The sequence below is a fragment of the Chaetura pelagica genome, unplaced genomic scaffold (assembly GCF_000747805.2).
Source record: "Chaetura pelagica isolate M959 unplaced genomic scaffold, ChaPel_1.0 scaffold109, whole genome shotgun sequence".
NCBI classification, from domain to species: domain Eukaryota; kingdom Metazoa; phylum Chordata; class Aves; order Apodiformes; family Apodidae; genus Chaetura; species Chaetura pelagica.
In genome coordinates this window covers 10,903,205-10,918,857 of record NW_009970725.1, presented here as the reverse complement: position 1 = coordinate 10,918,857, position 15,653 = coordinate 10,903,205, and the positions used below count along the sequence as shown (strand labels likewise).

Genomic DNA, 15,653 nt, shown 5'->3' with positions numbered 1-15,653 from the left:
GGTTCCTGCCCCGGGCCGCGCTGTTGGTTTGAGAGATGGAAGTTCTGGAGGGCTTCTCCCGGGTCTGCGGGTTCTTCCCGTGTGCTTATTTTTATATGCATCACGTTGAAGATGGAGCTTCGTGTTCCTGAAGCGTCAGGCGGCGGCCGCGGCGTTAACAGGTTCATGGTGTCATAGCAGTGAGGTAAATGAAGCCTGATTTAACCAGTTTAAGGTGTTCTCATGACATTGAGTCTCCCCCGCTTAGGGATCAGAAAAATTATACTCTGCATCTTTAAGTCTTCTGAACGGAGACTGCTGCATGAACAAGATTTAACACCTCTTGCAGCTATACATTATAAGACCCCATGGAAGATTTATTCTTGTCTGTATTTTCTTCACTAGTTTTTTTCTTAGCTTTCTTAATTTACTGATGTAGGATTTCAAATAAATTGAGGTAAAAGCTCTTCCTAGTGCTCCCTTGAGGATGGGGTCTGACATGACTTAAGAAGCAGGGTTTTTTTTTAGCCCAGGACCACTTATGTATTTTTAAATTTCTTTTGAATGGAATGCTTATTCACATTTTGCATATTGAAATCCCATTCAAGTTACTTGGGCTTAAGAAACTTAGCACACAAAAAGATTCTGAAATACTGTCAGATGGGAAATCTCTGCTCTGTCAGTTCATCATTCTTTTAACTTCTTTCCTGCCTGTTACCAGTTTTGTCGGTATACGATCAGTATCTTGGTAAACCATAACTCTTAGGGAGGAAATAGAGAAAAAAATATGAACGGGCTTGTGCTGAATATATAAAAATAAATACATAAATATATTTACAAATGTACATTGATTATATTTAGACACTGTATGTACTGGTTAATATATCATCTGGAAGTTGCAGTCCCAGATTTTAAGTGAGACACTTTTAATTGCTCAGAGGCCCAACCAACTTTCTTTCCCTGCCCTCCCCTCAAACCAGAATTATTTCATGAGGTCTGAGAACTTGGCCTAATTAGCTTGTAAGAATACTTCCCTGATTAATTTTAATATTGCTCTGCTAAAGTTTGCCTCAAAATGCAATGGAAAAAATGCATTAGGATTTGATTAATTGAGTGCATGCATATCAAGATAATTATATGCAAAGTGTGAGTGGGCAGAAAAGAAATAGAACTGCCAAGATAGCATAAAGTACTCTGTGATAAGCCTGAACATCAGAATTGTGTGTTATGAAAATAGTTGTTTCACATCTTAAAGTCCTTTTATCAGTTACTCTAATCGGAACCACACCTGCAAACATGCAACTCTATATTGTATTGGCTTTCATGCTATTAAAAAGGTGTTATATATGAAACCTGTCACTGTGTATGTTATTACTAGTGTTTTAACTTTTAAAGATGTGAGAATAATTACAGTAGTATTACTTGTCCAGTATGAGTTTTACTGACAGTTATCTGTGTCTCTCTTAAAGCTTTTCTGTCTAATTTGTGACATCATAATGGAATGAGCAGCAGTTGTTAAATGCACATGATTTTCTGTGCAATGTAAATCTATATGGTGCTTTTGCAAATGGTTCAATTTTACCTAACTTCAGCATTCATTATACCACTAAAGACACTTAAAGGGGAAAAAGGGGATGTTTTGCCTCTTACAGTATTTATCATTTTACTCATTGCCATAAATCTTAAGAAGAAAAAAGTAAAGAGTTTCTTTTGCGAATTTATTGTGCTCCAGCTTTTAATTAAGAAGTTGTGTTATGATGATCTCTCAGGTGAGCAGGACTTAGTTTCTGCTATTTAAACCTCCCTCTGGAGATGCTGCTGCTTGAGGATGGTACCTGTGAGCTGCCTACAGCCCTGATCAGTTCTTGGTTCCCTGTGACTGTGCATACCTGGAGGAGAGAGTGGCTGTAATCCCACTTTGCTGCTGACTTAGAGAATGTTTCTGAGAGTACAGTGAAGCCACGGGCTGTTTCTTGAGTAGACAGGCTCCTTTCGTGAGTAGCAGGCTGCTCTGTGTTCTGATGTGTAACTGCACGGAGAGCTGTGCTTGCAGATGGCTATCTGATGGGACAGCAGGCCTGGTCTTGAAGCTGGCCTTCAGGCTCTTCTAGAACAGTCCAGGCACATCGCAGAGAAAAGGTGTTCTGGGAAGCCCGAGGCTGAAATGGATGGCTTGCTGCTAAGTGGTTCATCCTGCCTTTTGCCACCGCCCAGTGCCAAGTCTGTCCAGAGGGAAGCGTTTCTACAACTGCTCTGCAGAGAGTGGTACCTTTCCTGCCGGGCACTGCGGGGCGTTTGGGGCCGGGGCTTCTCGGCTGCTCCTGCGGTGCTGTACCACAACGTGGTGCCACCTAGTGACGGGCTTCTATTGTTTCGTGAGCTGGGGAAAAAGGCTTGCTCTATCGCATCCAGTAATGTATGCCAACTTTTGTTAATTTCTCAGTACCGCATAATTTCCTTCATAAACCATACAGAATAGGAATGACTGTATCCATTTTGAAACAGGATTTAAAAAAAACAGTGCTGAGCTCTTAACTTGTTCAGCTTTGTTCATTCTACTTTTCCCTTCATTACTCTCACCTTTCTTATTTATGTCAGCCTTGCTTAAGTAAAAACCCTTTTAAGCAAAATGTGTGCAGTTTTTTTTTTTACCCTATCCATTTAATATAAATACTTTTGGTGATGTTGAAATATTTTCCTAGACATTTTTTTTATTTGTAATTTCTAAAAGCCTTCATAATTACATGTTTTGTACGTAAATTCCAGTGCTGTTATAGACAGCAAGCAGTTTACAGTAAACCTTTTCCCTCCTTTCATTTAATGCTCTCTATTCGTAGAATCATATGGTAGAATCATAAAATGGTTTGAGTTGGAAGGGACCTTAAAGACCATCTAGTTCCAACCCCCTGCATGGGCAGGGACACCTCCCATGAGATCAGGTTACTCAGGGCCCCGTCCAACCTGGCCTTGGAACACTTCCAGGGATGGGGCATCCACAACTTCCCTGGGCAACCTGTTCCTGTGTCTCATCACCCTCACACTAAAAAATTTCCTCTTAATGTCTAATCTCATCTCCCTTCTTCCAGTTTTGATCCATTGCCCCTTGTCCTCTCTCTCCTTTGTAAAAAGTCCCACCCCAGCTTTTCTGTAGGGCCCCTTCAAGCACTGAAAGATTCTCTCACCTCTGCTGAATTAAAATGGCAGTGCAAATACTTGTGATTAACTTGGTTGCTTAATGAGGCAGAATCGGTCTGTGTCATATGATGCTTCTTTATGAATCTCATTGATGTTACAGGAACAGCTCACAGTAGAAGTCTACCTAGTCCAGTGGTGGATGGTTTTGCCAGTTAAAGAGATTTTTCTGAGCATATTATCATTGTTCAACAGCAGTAGCAAGTGTTGCTTGTAGAGCTTAAGTATTGAGAGCACAATCAAGTATTTAAAAATTTTGTTCTAAGTAATTTCTAGGTCAAATCTGTCATTTAACAGCAGCATTTTGGCTGTCAGTTGCTTCACCTAGTATTTTGGCTCATCCCTCTGCCTTTCCATCTCTTCTTCCCTGGTTCCAGCTGGAATCTGTTGTCTCTGTCATGCTATCCCAATTGCAGTGGTGCATCAGTGAGAGTGAGTCATTCTTTTTGTGATGCTGGGAGTGTCCCAGAGTTGTTCTGGAATTTCTACAAAAATAGCTCCAGCACTGTGATCCAAAGGGAAAAGGTTTGAGAAGTTATGAGTGAAAGAAGGGATTCTGAATGCATGTCTTTGCTTGGGCCTCTTGGAGGGCCTCAGAGCAGGACTTCTAAGCAGGTAAGGGGCATCCCTGTTTTCATTCAAAGACTCTATGAATAAAAATGCTTTCCCAGGTGGTCCCTGTCACAATGTAGATGCTGAAGCATGAGAAGTGAAGGCTCTCAGATAATGTACTGGAGACTGTGGAAGAAAGGTATATTCTTTATCCATTTTGAAACTGAGAAATAGCTCCATTTTGGCTTTTTGATAACTTATAGTGTGCATAGGTGTGGAAAAGGCAAGAAGGTAAGTTCTCTGTAGTGTTGGGTAATTACAATATGCCAGGGCCTAGGACAAAGCAGAGAAATGTAATGGAAAGTAAATAAAGTCAATAAAGTGTAAAACAGGAGTAAATTAAAACCCCCAATGCAATTATTTTAAGCTGCAACTCATTCACTGTATGAATTGAGCACTGAAATATGTTTGATGGGGTATTGAGTAACTGAACTCAGGAGACAAGGTGCTCCTTGCATTCTGAAGTCCATAATCCTTATATATAAGAATACAAATTTAAAATAAAATTAAAATAAATAAATTTGAAAAGTACATCTTGGGCTGTTGATTGCTGCTAGTTTTTTCTCCTTTACTACCTGTTCTTTATGACAAAGCAGTCACTGTGCTGCCACTTGTGCTTTATGTCCATCACTTGTATTTTATCCCAGCTGGTACATTACAATATCTTTAGCCAAATCTGTGGGGTCTTCTCCCCTTTTTGCTTTAGTTTTAAACAGAAATATGCAATGTTTATAAATGAAATGCAAAAGTTAGCGTTGATAAAGTATTCTTAGTAAAAAAAGAGCAAAGTCTCCAGTCTTTCAAACACGTGTAGTTAATTCTGCTAAACTTAAGGACATACAGATGTGCCCTCTCCTTGCCTGTTAAATTATTGTTTGTATCCATCTGTCAGTGTTTATGTACAAATAAGGAAGGAAGTGAAATGTGCTTAATGTTTGGCCAAAGGCCTAAAGTGGTATTTTAAATAATACCCAGAAAACCAGAGGGAGTTTGACATAGAAAGTAAGCTGTTTTCTTCTTACCTGATGCCTATGCAAGCTTGGTTTGCTTGTGGAGCAGTTTCAAAATCAACATGCTTCTTGTGGGATGTTAATACGTTGCCAGTATGAAGCCTATTGTGTTAGCTATGGTTAGCTCACAATAAAGGAAGAATAATTTTATATATAAAAAAAAAAACACCAGTGTCTCTTATATACAATACTAAGTCAAGGTTCAAGTTACTCATGTCTGACACCAGCTCTATTTTAGCAAATACTCAGACAGAGTTCACAGGCCTCGTTTTACACCCACTTACTTGAAAGTGCTTGAAAGAGGCTGGAAATTTTTGTGAAATGCTGTCTTTTGACTCACAAGGAGCTGTATCCATAATGTTAATGAGGGGGAAAAAAAGAAAAAAACACATTTAGTATTGGTATTTGGTATTTAGTGAGGTTGTGTGCACTGATAACCTAAAATAGTAAAGATGAGGAAATTGCAAAATAAGGATGAAATAAACCTTGTAATATTGAGCAGTGACACCTTATGGGAGTGCGAAAATGAGTCCTGCTGTCATGTACCATCTGCTCTTTTAGGTACATGTATTGAAGGTAGTCTTGACCTGCCTAATCCTGTAGTATTTGTAACTGACTTCCAAGATTTATCAAACTGCAAGCCTGGTTTCCTTAGCAACCAAATAATGGCTGCATGGAAGAGGAATATGTATGCAGCAGCAGCTGGGATTTTCCAGGAGGCAGTTTGGGTTCCTGCTCTCCTGTTAACTACCTGCTTCTGAGAAACATGAAAACACCTTCCCTTGAATTTACTACATTCATACAAACTACATGACCCCTTAAGCCCTGTGATGCAAAGTCTGTTCTGTATGATTTGTTTTTTAGGGAATATCACCCCTGTAGTCTGAAAATTCCTTGTTAGTATTTATTTCTGTATTGTTGAAGTTTGCAATAGAAGTTATTTTTTTCAAGATCTAGCATCAGGATTACTGAAGGATGTGCAGCCACAGCAGCCTGTATGGTTTGTTCACAGCAACTGAATTTGTGCCTACCTGAAATGAGTAGTTCCAGGAAATTATATGGTACAGGCTCATGGACTAGAGAGGAAAATGGATGAGCCTTTTTTTTTTTTTTTTAATACTAAGTTTCTTATCTAACATATCAAAAGTTCAAGAAAACAGTGATCTCTTTGGAGTCACTGCTGAGTGCAGCAAATATGAACTGCATGAAATTGTTTTTTCTTTTCGTATTGCTTTTCAAAGTTTCATTTTGAAGCTGCATTTTGAGAGGCATTTACTGGTTCCTGCTTGCCTCTATATTATTCCTGGCTTCTGTAATACTGTCTTTGAGTGACTTGTCATCCTAAGTCATTTTTCCAAAGAGGATGTTATCTAAAAATGACAGTAAAGTTTGAAAAATTAAGCAAGCCAAAATAGGAGCATGGGTACAGCAGCAGCAACGACAGATTAACTGCTGGTATCTAAAATGTCCCTGACTCTACTTTGATTGTTACCTGTTATTATTATACTTACACTGTCATTATTACACTTAAAACTGCCTGAATGCCTTCAGTGTGGTAAAAGAGGGATTAGTTGCCATTTGTAGCACCCAAGGAACAGTCCAAGTAATAGGTTAGTAATGCTTCTAACAACGAGAAGCTGTATGCATGAGAAACACATGGTGACAAGATTTCCGCTATTTTCCAGCTTTTTGTACAAATGCACTGGGCAGGACACAAAGGCATGTACTGTTACTGTTGTCCTGAGCCCGAATGGGGCCCCTGTGTTACATTTCATTATCAACATAGGACAGTGATCCTAGAAACAAGCGATCTAAAGATAGTTCTTCAGTCAGTGGTGAAATGGATCCTTACTTCAGGGCATATACCACCACCTCTGTGACATCAAGTTAGTTGCTGAGCTAATATATTAAGGTGACTTCATGTTGTGAAATGTTTGTCATTTGATCACTGTGGGATGATGGTTTTATTCGCTTAAACGCAGGGTAAAGAGCAGAAACAAGTGTATCCTGAGTGTTTAATATGTTCCCTATTACTGGTATCTCCAGGAGTAGAGTAGGGGAAAAAATAAAAAGCAATTAAGCATATACTGTCAGGACTTCACACAAATAGAGTCCTCTTCAGAGGTTTCTCATGCAGCTGCAGCAGCTCTTTGGCATCAATTTGACCTTTGTGGATGTAGCCTTAGAACAGGATACATGAAGCATATAAAATAAATCACTGCTTTTCAATAGTGCTTCACAGGGCATTATATATCACTGTAGATGTAAGACTATTAAATGTGTGCATCAGCCTATGAAAATAGTTTTTCATCACAAGCTCAGTCTGGCATAGAGCTTTGAGACCATTATATATGAATCCCAAGAGAGAAAAGATTAGGTTCCAAGATTTTGACTGCAAAATGCTCGTCTAAGTCATCAGAATCTTAAGCTTGTTCAGTGACCAAAGTTATTTTTATTTTTGGAAGTAGATTATTGATGACACATCCCTGCAGCCCTCAGCATGCAACCTCAGCTGTCTGGACATTCCTCACTGCCTAGCTACAAAACACATCTGATGCTCTTATATGGTCTTTTAGTTGGGTCTGTAGGGCACATAGCCTTCCAGTGGCTAAGGGGTTTATGCCCACTTGCAGGTCAACTGGTTTCTACATTACAATACAGATACTGGGGAAACCTGACTTGAAAAGTCGTAACTAGTTTTACTTTTAACACCCTTGAAAATTCTTCATTGTGTCTTTCCAAGTATGTATCCATCTACAGCCCACATTTCAGTTGGCTGTTAAAAAATGAAGCGCTGCAGTACAGATTCTGAAGTGGACAATTGCCTCTAACAGAGGATACCAACTAGAGGAGGATGTAACTCCTATTCAGGGTTTAAAAATCACTGCTTTAAAATTTACTTCCAGCAAGAAAAATCCAGCTGGCTTGTCTGCCGATTACTCAGTGTAACAAAGACATCACCACCTAAAATTTACCGAGAAGGCAGGATCAGGAAAATAATGGTTTGGGGACTTGTTTATAACAGAAGAAAACTGATCCTGTGAATCTTGCATCATTTAGACATTCAAAAGGAAAAAATCAAGATAGTCTACCACCTACCCCTCTTGAGCACAGGCCGCTTGCATGTACACGCACAATATTGCGCAGATATGACAAGATCAGTCTGAAGAAGAGGCTGCGTAACTGCTTTAGCTTCATGTTACGTAGCAACGTTACAGTTACACTTCAACAAGGGTTTCATAGGTCTCCACACTGTTGACTCTGACATGTGCAGCACAGGTGAAAACTTCCACAAGTGTAAACTACATTCTAAAAAAATTAAATAAAAATCAGCTGTTCCTAGAATGTTGCAGGCATGCCATGGACAAATACCTCAGCAACCACACTGAAGATCACCGAGATAGTTTAAAAACAAACTTTTGAGAAAAGAAGCACATGGCAGTCTAAAGTAGCGTAGCAAAGAACACAGTCTGGGTAGAAGAAAAAGACAGAAGTTGAGGCAAAGTTCCAGTTAAAACCCACAAAGCTAGAAAAAGAATGGCTTGAGTTTTTCGGCTCTGATGTGAAAGAAACCACCCAGAAATCAAATAATAATAATAATAAAAAAATCACACCATTCCTACATATTATAATTTGTCAAGTTAACTTATCTACAAAGCTAAACCCAGAATATCTCCCTGCTCTACTGGGAACACAAGATAGGTAACTAAACCTTCTTTCTGTCACACAGGACATGAGACAAACCCTTCTTATAGTATATGCTCTCAGCCTTTAGCTGAAGAAACATTCTTACTCCTTGGGGTCTTAAGACATGTGAAATGGCTCAGGGCATGGCTTGTGGGTAAGAGATCATCACTTTGATAAATATATAGGTAAGACAAATCCCCCTCATGCTTTTCAGTTTGCAGTAGCCAAGAAAATGAGACACATTGAAGGACACAGTCATGTTAAGAACTAAGAGAACAACCTTCCTCTTCTCTTGCTATTCAAGACAAGAGTATGTTTTTGAATGAGTTATCGTTTTTCACTTAAAAGCTACCTTATCAATGTAGCTGAGGAAAATCTATGATCTTTTTCAAAGTGAAAGGTGCCTTAGGATGTCTAGTGTTTTACCAAGTTAATCCTCAGAATTACTTTGCTCACATTCTCATGTGCAAATTAAAAGCTAGAGAACAATAAAGTTTTAGGTAGGTTTTCTGGCCAAGTATTGCTGTTAATTAGTGCCAGCACAGACACTTTATCTCAAAGACAGATTCCTTTGCACCAAGCTTCCTTCAGCAGATGGGGAAAAAAAATATGCCTAATTCCCCACTTATTGCCAGCATAAAAAATTTAACAAACAGGAATGCAAACTTTGACATGAAAATACTGCTAAAAACCTATAAATATTAAAAGAAAATCAAAGCTGAGCATCATATCTGCTTAAGAACCATAAATGTTTTCTGTTGGCCATTAAGCAATTGTAAAAATCTTCCCTAACCATTTATTTGGCTAACTACTAACACCAGGTTTTTGAAGTGACATCTGACTGTGCTTAAGAGATTTCTACAGCTGCATTTTCAAAGACACCAGCACATACTGCTGGGAGCCTATCAGATCTGAGAGGCACTGAACAAAACATTATGAAATTAAGTCTTCTATCTTGATTCACAACTGCAAGTAAAATACAATTAACACAACTGTATTTGTAAATGCATAATAGAAATGTCACCCCTTAAGAAAAAAGACTGAGGTATTTTTTTCTATATAGCAATCTTTATTTCAAAATGGCATTTATTACAAAAATGTAAAAATCCAGCTACACCAGTAACATTGAGATTGTTTTCCTGGACTATCAGAAGTCCACAGATCTTTGTCCCCACATCCTTTTCCTCAAAATATTCTCCCTACTTCCAGTCTGATTATAGAGGTGCAAATGTGCCTAAATGGCCTGGAGTAGATAAATACATAGAGAAAGGCAAAAGCTGTAAAGCTAAATGCATGCAACAAGTTCTATCAGGAAGAAACCCTCAAAAATAAACCTAAGTAGAGATTATCTGCAGGGACCAGGACCTTTGCTCAGTCATCCTTGTCTTTTGCTCCATGTTTCAGGATGCGTGTGAATTCAATGTAGTTGAAATTCCCCTTTTTGTCGATGGGTGCCTCTCTGTACAGCTCATCTACCTCCTCATCTGTGAACCTGTCTCCCATTGTGGTCAGCAGCTCCCGCAGGTAGTCTTCTTGGATGAACCCTAGAATATTATACAAGAGGAGATAAGAGAAAGGAGTTTTTATATTTATCTGCTAATAGATGGAAGATAATTTCTCTCCTTGAATTCTTTGTTTCAGTAAAAGAGACCTACAGTCTTTGTTGCCACATGAAAAAAAAGCCACTAAAGTCTATTAATATAGTTACCAAATAATTGAAGCATTCAATCAAGTTAAGCCTCTTAATTGGTTTGCATGGTCTCTCTACTTCAAGGAAAGACCATTTTATGATTTGCCCATGTTGTTTCAAAGAATATACAAATTTGTCAGCATAGAGATTGGACCTTCTTTCCAACAGCCGGGCTTACATTCCTGGTAATACTGACAGCCTTCTAACAACTGCCCGTTTTACACAACTTTGTCTAGAACATTTCTAATGAACACCACTAAAAAAGGAACTTGACTACCAATGTTCAACAAATACATGAAACAAAGACAAGTTTGAAATATTTCAAGGATTCTAAATTGAACTGAAATTGGTGATAAAACTTGGATTTACTACACTGGCTGCAAAGAATACATTTTTGCCATTGTTTATTAAACAAGCCCCTTTGTGAATTTTTCCATCAGAACTCATGAGTCATACAAAGGTTTTCTTGTATTAACTTTCTTGTCCTTTAAATGCAGCTTAATAGAGGGAAGGTGACAGAAAACAAGTTCTTCATAAAAAGTGTAATAGCTTTGAAGACAAGGATTCCCTTTAAGAAAATGACACCCAACCCAAATTTTAACTTAAACAATTTTAAGGGTGTGGCTCTCAATCAACCTCTTTTTTGCCTTTCTGCCATCTTGAACAACACAAGTGAAGTGCAAGAAGTTTGGGACTTTAAGTTTTATAGCGTTTGAAAACAACTTCAGCTGCCAAGGACACATGGCATGATTTTTAGTTTGCAGAAATCAGAATTTTCAGAGTTAAGAAATTAATCACCATTCTATGAATACAAGTATTTATTCTTACTAAAGCAAGTAGAAGTAATACACATACACTGTTATTTCACCCACTTACCTGTTGCTTCTTCATCAAAGCAAGCAAAAGCATTCCTGATTACATCTTCTGGGTCTGTGCCATTTAACTTCTCACCAAACATTGTGAGGAACATTGTGAAGTTTATGGGTCCTGGAGCCTCATTCATCATGGCATCTAGGTATTCATCTGTTGGATTCTTACCTACAGTAAACATACATAGATTAAAAAAAAATAATCAATAAAAGATCAGATACAAGAGCAAAACCAGTACTTGACATAGGCAACATATTTAATAGCATCTCATTGCTATTATTCACAGCTGAAAGTCATGGCAACAGATCCGAGATCAATGGGTTAACAAATACCACATTATTCTATTTCTACATGAGATAATTATCAGCTGGATAGGTAAGTTACAGACCTCCCCTTCCCTTCCTCAGACATTACCAAGGGAGGCGAGCATGTCATGCAAATCCTCTTTGTCAATGAAGCCATCCCTGTTCTGGTCAATCATGTTGAAGGCCTCCTTGAATTCTTGAATCTGTGACTGATCAAACATGGCAAATACATTGGAAGTGGCACGTTGAGGGCGCTTCTTGGTGGTCTTTGTCTTGGCTCTTTTGCTTGACATGTTGGCTGTTGGTTCTAGGGAGAGAGAAAAATATCCAAAAGTTGGCCTTATTAGATCAGATTACAAATCCTCGGGGAAGGAATTTTATGTTCCTTTAGCCATTGTATGTTACAAGCAAATATCCCAAAGTACACCTTTTAAATATCTCCTGCTCTGTTTTCTTTAATTTGGTATTCTTTCAGGATTCAGGGACTGGCACTGTAGGCCAACAACAGACTAAATAAAAATACAAATCATAGTTCTTGAAATGCAACTCACACCATGCTCATACTGCTAATTCAGTACACTATTTCCATCTTCCCCAAATTAAGATGGCTACATACTTAGCAGTTTAGGAGGCTACCACATAGAAAGCTATGGGCTGCTAAGCTGGCATAGCATGTAGTGGTTAAATAAATCAAGCAGTATGCTAAACTAACTTTTAGGAGGAAAAAGCACATTTTTTTTAGGCTTTGAAGAGCATTTTGTTAGTGTATCTGCTGTTAGAAGATCAGTGGGTCTCAGGACATGGAAAGACCCTGAGGAGAGCCTTTGCAAAGGTCACTGCATGGTGCTGGGAGAAAGATCTGCCAAAGAACCCCTTCTAGAGTTCTTCAAAGTCAAGCAGAGGATTGTGTGTGTGTCAGAAAAATGACATTGACTTGGTTAATATGTTGCTGTTCTCTTACACAGAGGAACACAATCTATACGCAAGCATATTCATTTAAATTTATGACATAATTCTAAACACCTGAAGATTGTTCAAGTTATCAACCTTTAAAAACATTTATATATTCTAATAGAATATATTGTTTCAGGTATCACAACTACACTAATTGAGCTGTCAAGAAATAAAGGTGGTACTTTACATGTTAAAACACTCATATAATCAGGGCAAAAGTGAGACTTTCAAGTTAACTGCTGCTATTTAGCTGGGAAGATACATGTAATATTCAACTACAGTTTACGGTACAAATGCTAAAAGCTGAGTCATTCACTGTAATGCAAAGACCTCAACACTGCCACTGAATCAAAGTAAGACAGACCCTGTGTTTAATGTTGCTTTGAAAAGTCTTGTACACCTCTGTGCTTGTTTTATCTAATGCAAACAATCCATGCTGCTATAGTCCTTTACTATGCCCAAACCAAATGTTATGCAAACCACATTCCTTCCATCCTTGATTTTGACTTTTACAGGAAGCACCTGCAGCAAGTGTCCTGAAAGTAGACAAATTTAAGCTTCAACACAAGAATGCTAGCATTTTAAAAGTTACACCAAGTATTAATTTTGTAACTTAAAAAATTTTATCAGGTCAGAAATGCAATTCTAATCACAATCACAGCACAGTTCTAACAGTTTCTCAGACAACTTGCTCCAAGTTACTGTTATTTCCTGTTAGATGCCTTGAAAGCAAGACTGAAGTCACTAACTTGGATTCAGTCTCAAAATAAAAGGGAGCAAAATTAAGCCAACAATATGCTTTACATGGTTAATCAATCCAGTGCTCAGGCAAGAAGCTGTTAGGGTTGTTTTTTTTTTACTTTTTAATTAAAGGAAAGACTTTTTACCTTGCTTTGTATCAGGTACATGACACGCAGCACCAAGCATCTGGATCATAAAAGGATATTCCATGGTTATGTCCTTCCTTGTCTGTTTCCAAAGAGTGTTACTGATTTCCCCTGCTAATTCCACACTTTTAAATCCTACATGCACATACAACGTTCTTCTGACGTGTAAAACAAACCATTATGTCCTGAACTAAAAATAGCCTACGAAATGCAACTGCGCATCGTTTAACAACGCTGAAGTTCTCTTCATTGCATTCACTAACCACAAGCTATCTGAGATGTCTGGCCTCCAACAACACTTCAACAAATAAACATGAACTCCTGACAACTAGATACTTATGAAGACAGCTGACAGTAAAGGTGGCTTGCTTTCAAGCTGCAGTCAAGGGTTGTGCATAACTTGCATCTTTTTCTTACCTCAGTAAAAACCCTTGCATAAATTACCATTAAACTCTAAATTATTGATTAAAAGTGCCACTACCCAAACCAGTCAATATCTCTTCATAACTGTTTTCTGAAATAATTAAGAGTAATCAGGATATGACCTATTCAAAGTAAACTAAAAAGTTTACTTTGCATATGCTGCAGTGCCTCCCAACAAGTCACTACCTGCAATTCAATTCTATTTCTAATAAATTAAATTCTAATCTAATCAAGAGGAGGTAACACAACCAGACTACTGGCAGCTGCAGCTACATATGGTGGGAAGAGTCTCTTTTTTAATTCTGTTCAGAAGATTGCCATGTCAGAAGATGGGACTTGAGAAGATGAAAAATTCACTCATGCTTGTGTCTAAGTTTCTTTCAACTAGGCTGGGGAGGCAGCCCTACAGAAGGCAGAACTCTCACTTGAAAAGACCTATCAGCCTGCAGAGGGAGACACATCAGGTATCAAGATGGTCCTGCCTTTCAGCACAAGTTTGGTGTAGATATGCCTGAAACACTGCACTCAACCCTGGGAAACTCCATGAGAAATAAGGTGATAAACTAGAATGCGTTCAGAAAAACAAGGACATCAATTGAGTTAGCCAAGAGATCAGCTGAATTTGAAAAAGCTCCAAGTATTTGCACATAGTGTTATCTCTCTGTGTACAACAATGAACAATGTAATGAGCAAGAACTAACCACAATGGACTCACTAATTTTTAGAGAAATTAATATTTAAACTGATAAACCCACCAGGTCATTTATTTAAAAAAATAAACAGGCTTTTATAATTGAAATAGAGTAAGTAGAGGCTGAAAATAGAAAAGTTTCAGCAAATAAATGCAGAAACACTGCACATTTGATAGCACTAGTCAGGACTGGCAGATTTAGTCTCTGTTGCTTGATACTATCATGAACTGCATGGTCTGGGCCTTGTTTTGAAAACTGTTTAAGAAACTTCTAATCTAAGATCTCGTCTGTAAGACTTACCATAAGAGATTTCAAAAAGCATAAGCTTTATTTATGAAGATTTTCACATATTTAAAAAAAAAAAAAGAATAAATTGCACCCACTTTGCTAGAGTGGTAGTAATAGGGCTGCACCACTTGGATATTCACTTGTTCAGTTGAGGAACAGCAACAGATATCAAACAACAGAATGATAGAAAGTCATCTTATACTCCTTGTCTCTGGGAAAAAGGATAAACTCTAGGACACAAACCTGAGCAACTGTTAGAGCTTGAGCCAGACAACAAGATACAGAACTTTACAACCCACTAACAGTGGTAGAAGCTGGGGCAGTGACCTGTTCAGGGGCAGTGACCAGAAGTAAAGCATCAGAGAACAGCCTCGTGTTTCAACAGTGGTTTTGTAATGACTGTGGATATCTAGTCACTCATAAGAAATAAAACCACAGCAAAAACCACACCCAATGAAGCCTCTACATAAAGTTTAGTACTGGATTTTAACACAGCCAATCATTTGGAAACTTTATTAAACTAAGACACAATGGTGACCTTCTCTTAAATCATCAAACTCAAAAGTCTCAAAGCTAAATTCCAAGTTCTGCCCACGTATCAACCGCAGCATCAGGTACCACCGCTCCTGCATCGCAGTCTGGGCGGAAGCAGGAAGAGATGGCAAGACCAAGACACCCCAGCAAATCCATGACAAAGCTCCATAAAGAGCAGATTACACTTCGCAAACTCAAAACAACCTGTAAGACCTTACGCAATCTCATCTAGTCCTAAAAGTCATCTTAACACGCTCCTCATCACTTAAGTTTTCCTTGTAGCAGGAGTCAAACCTCCCTCCAAATCCTGTTTCGGTATCTCAACACGCCCTCTGCCTACAAACTAAGAGAACGGAAACCACAACGAACTACAACTCGCAATAACTTTATCAAGGCCACAAGCAACAGCAGGGACAGACTCACCACCCCCCTGCTAACACAACCTCTTCCCACCGCAAAGGTTCCCAGACCAGAGCCCTTCTTCCTTCCCCTGCTGGGGCAGCGGCCCCCCCGGGCCCGCAGGCAGCCGG

At 38.6% G+C, this 15,653-nt stretch overlaps 1 protein-coding gene across 2 annotated transcripts; it reads right to left on the bottom strand.

Moving 5' to 3' along the window:
- Positions 1-9,529: 9,529 nt before the first annotated feature.
- On the bottom strand, positions 9,530-13,250 carry LOC104396941 (myosin regulatory light chain 2, smooth muscle minor isoform-like). Of its 2 annotated transcripts, XM_010006850.1 has the most exons (4): positions 13,187-13,250; positions 11,455-11,652; positions 11,047-11,208; positions 9,530-10,024 (listed from the first exon to the last, which is right to left on the bottom strand). In XM_010006850.1, the coding sequence occupies exons 1-4, from the start codon at positions 13,248-13,250 to the stop codon at positions 9,852-9,854; spliced, it is 597 nt and encodes a 198-aa protein (XP_010005152.1). In that variant the 3' UTR covers positions 9,530-9,851. The 2 variants fall into 2 exon arrangements, with proteins under 2 accessions (XP_010005152.1, XP_010005155.1); XM_010006853.1 differs by lacking the exons at positions 11,047-11,208; positions 13,187-13,250 and having other exon boundaries at positions 9,535-10,024; positions 11,455-11,638.
- Between the last annotated feature and the right edge of the window lie 2,403 nt (positions 13,251-15,653).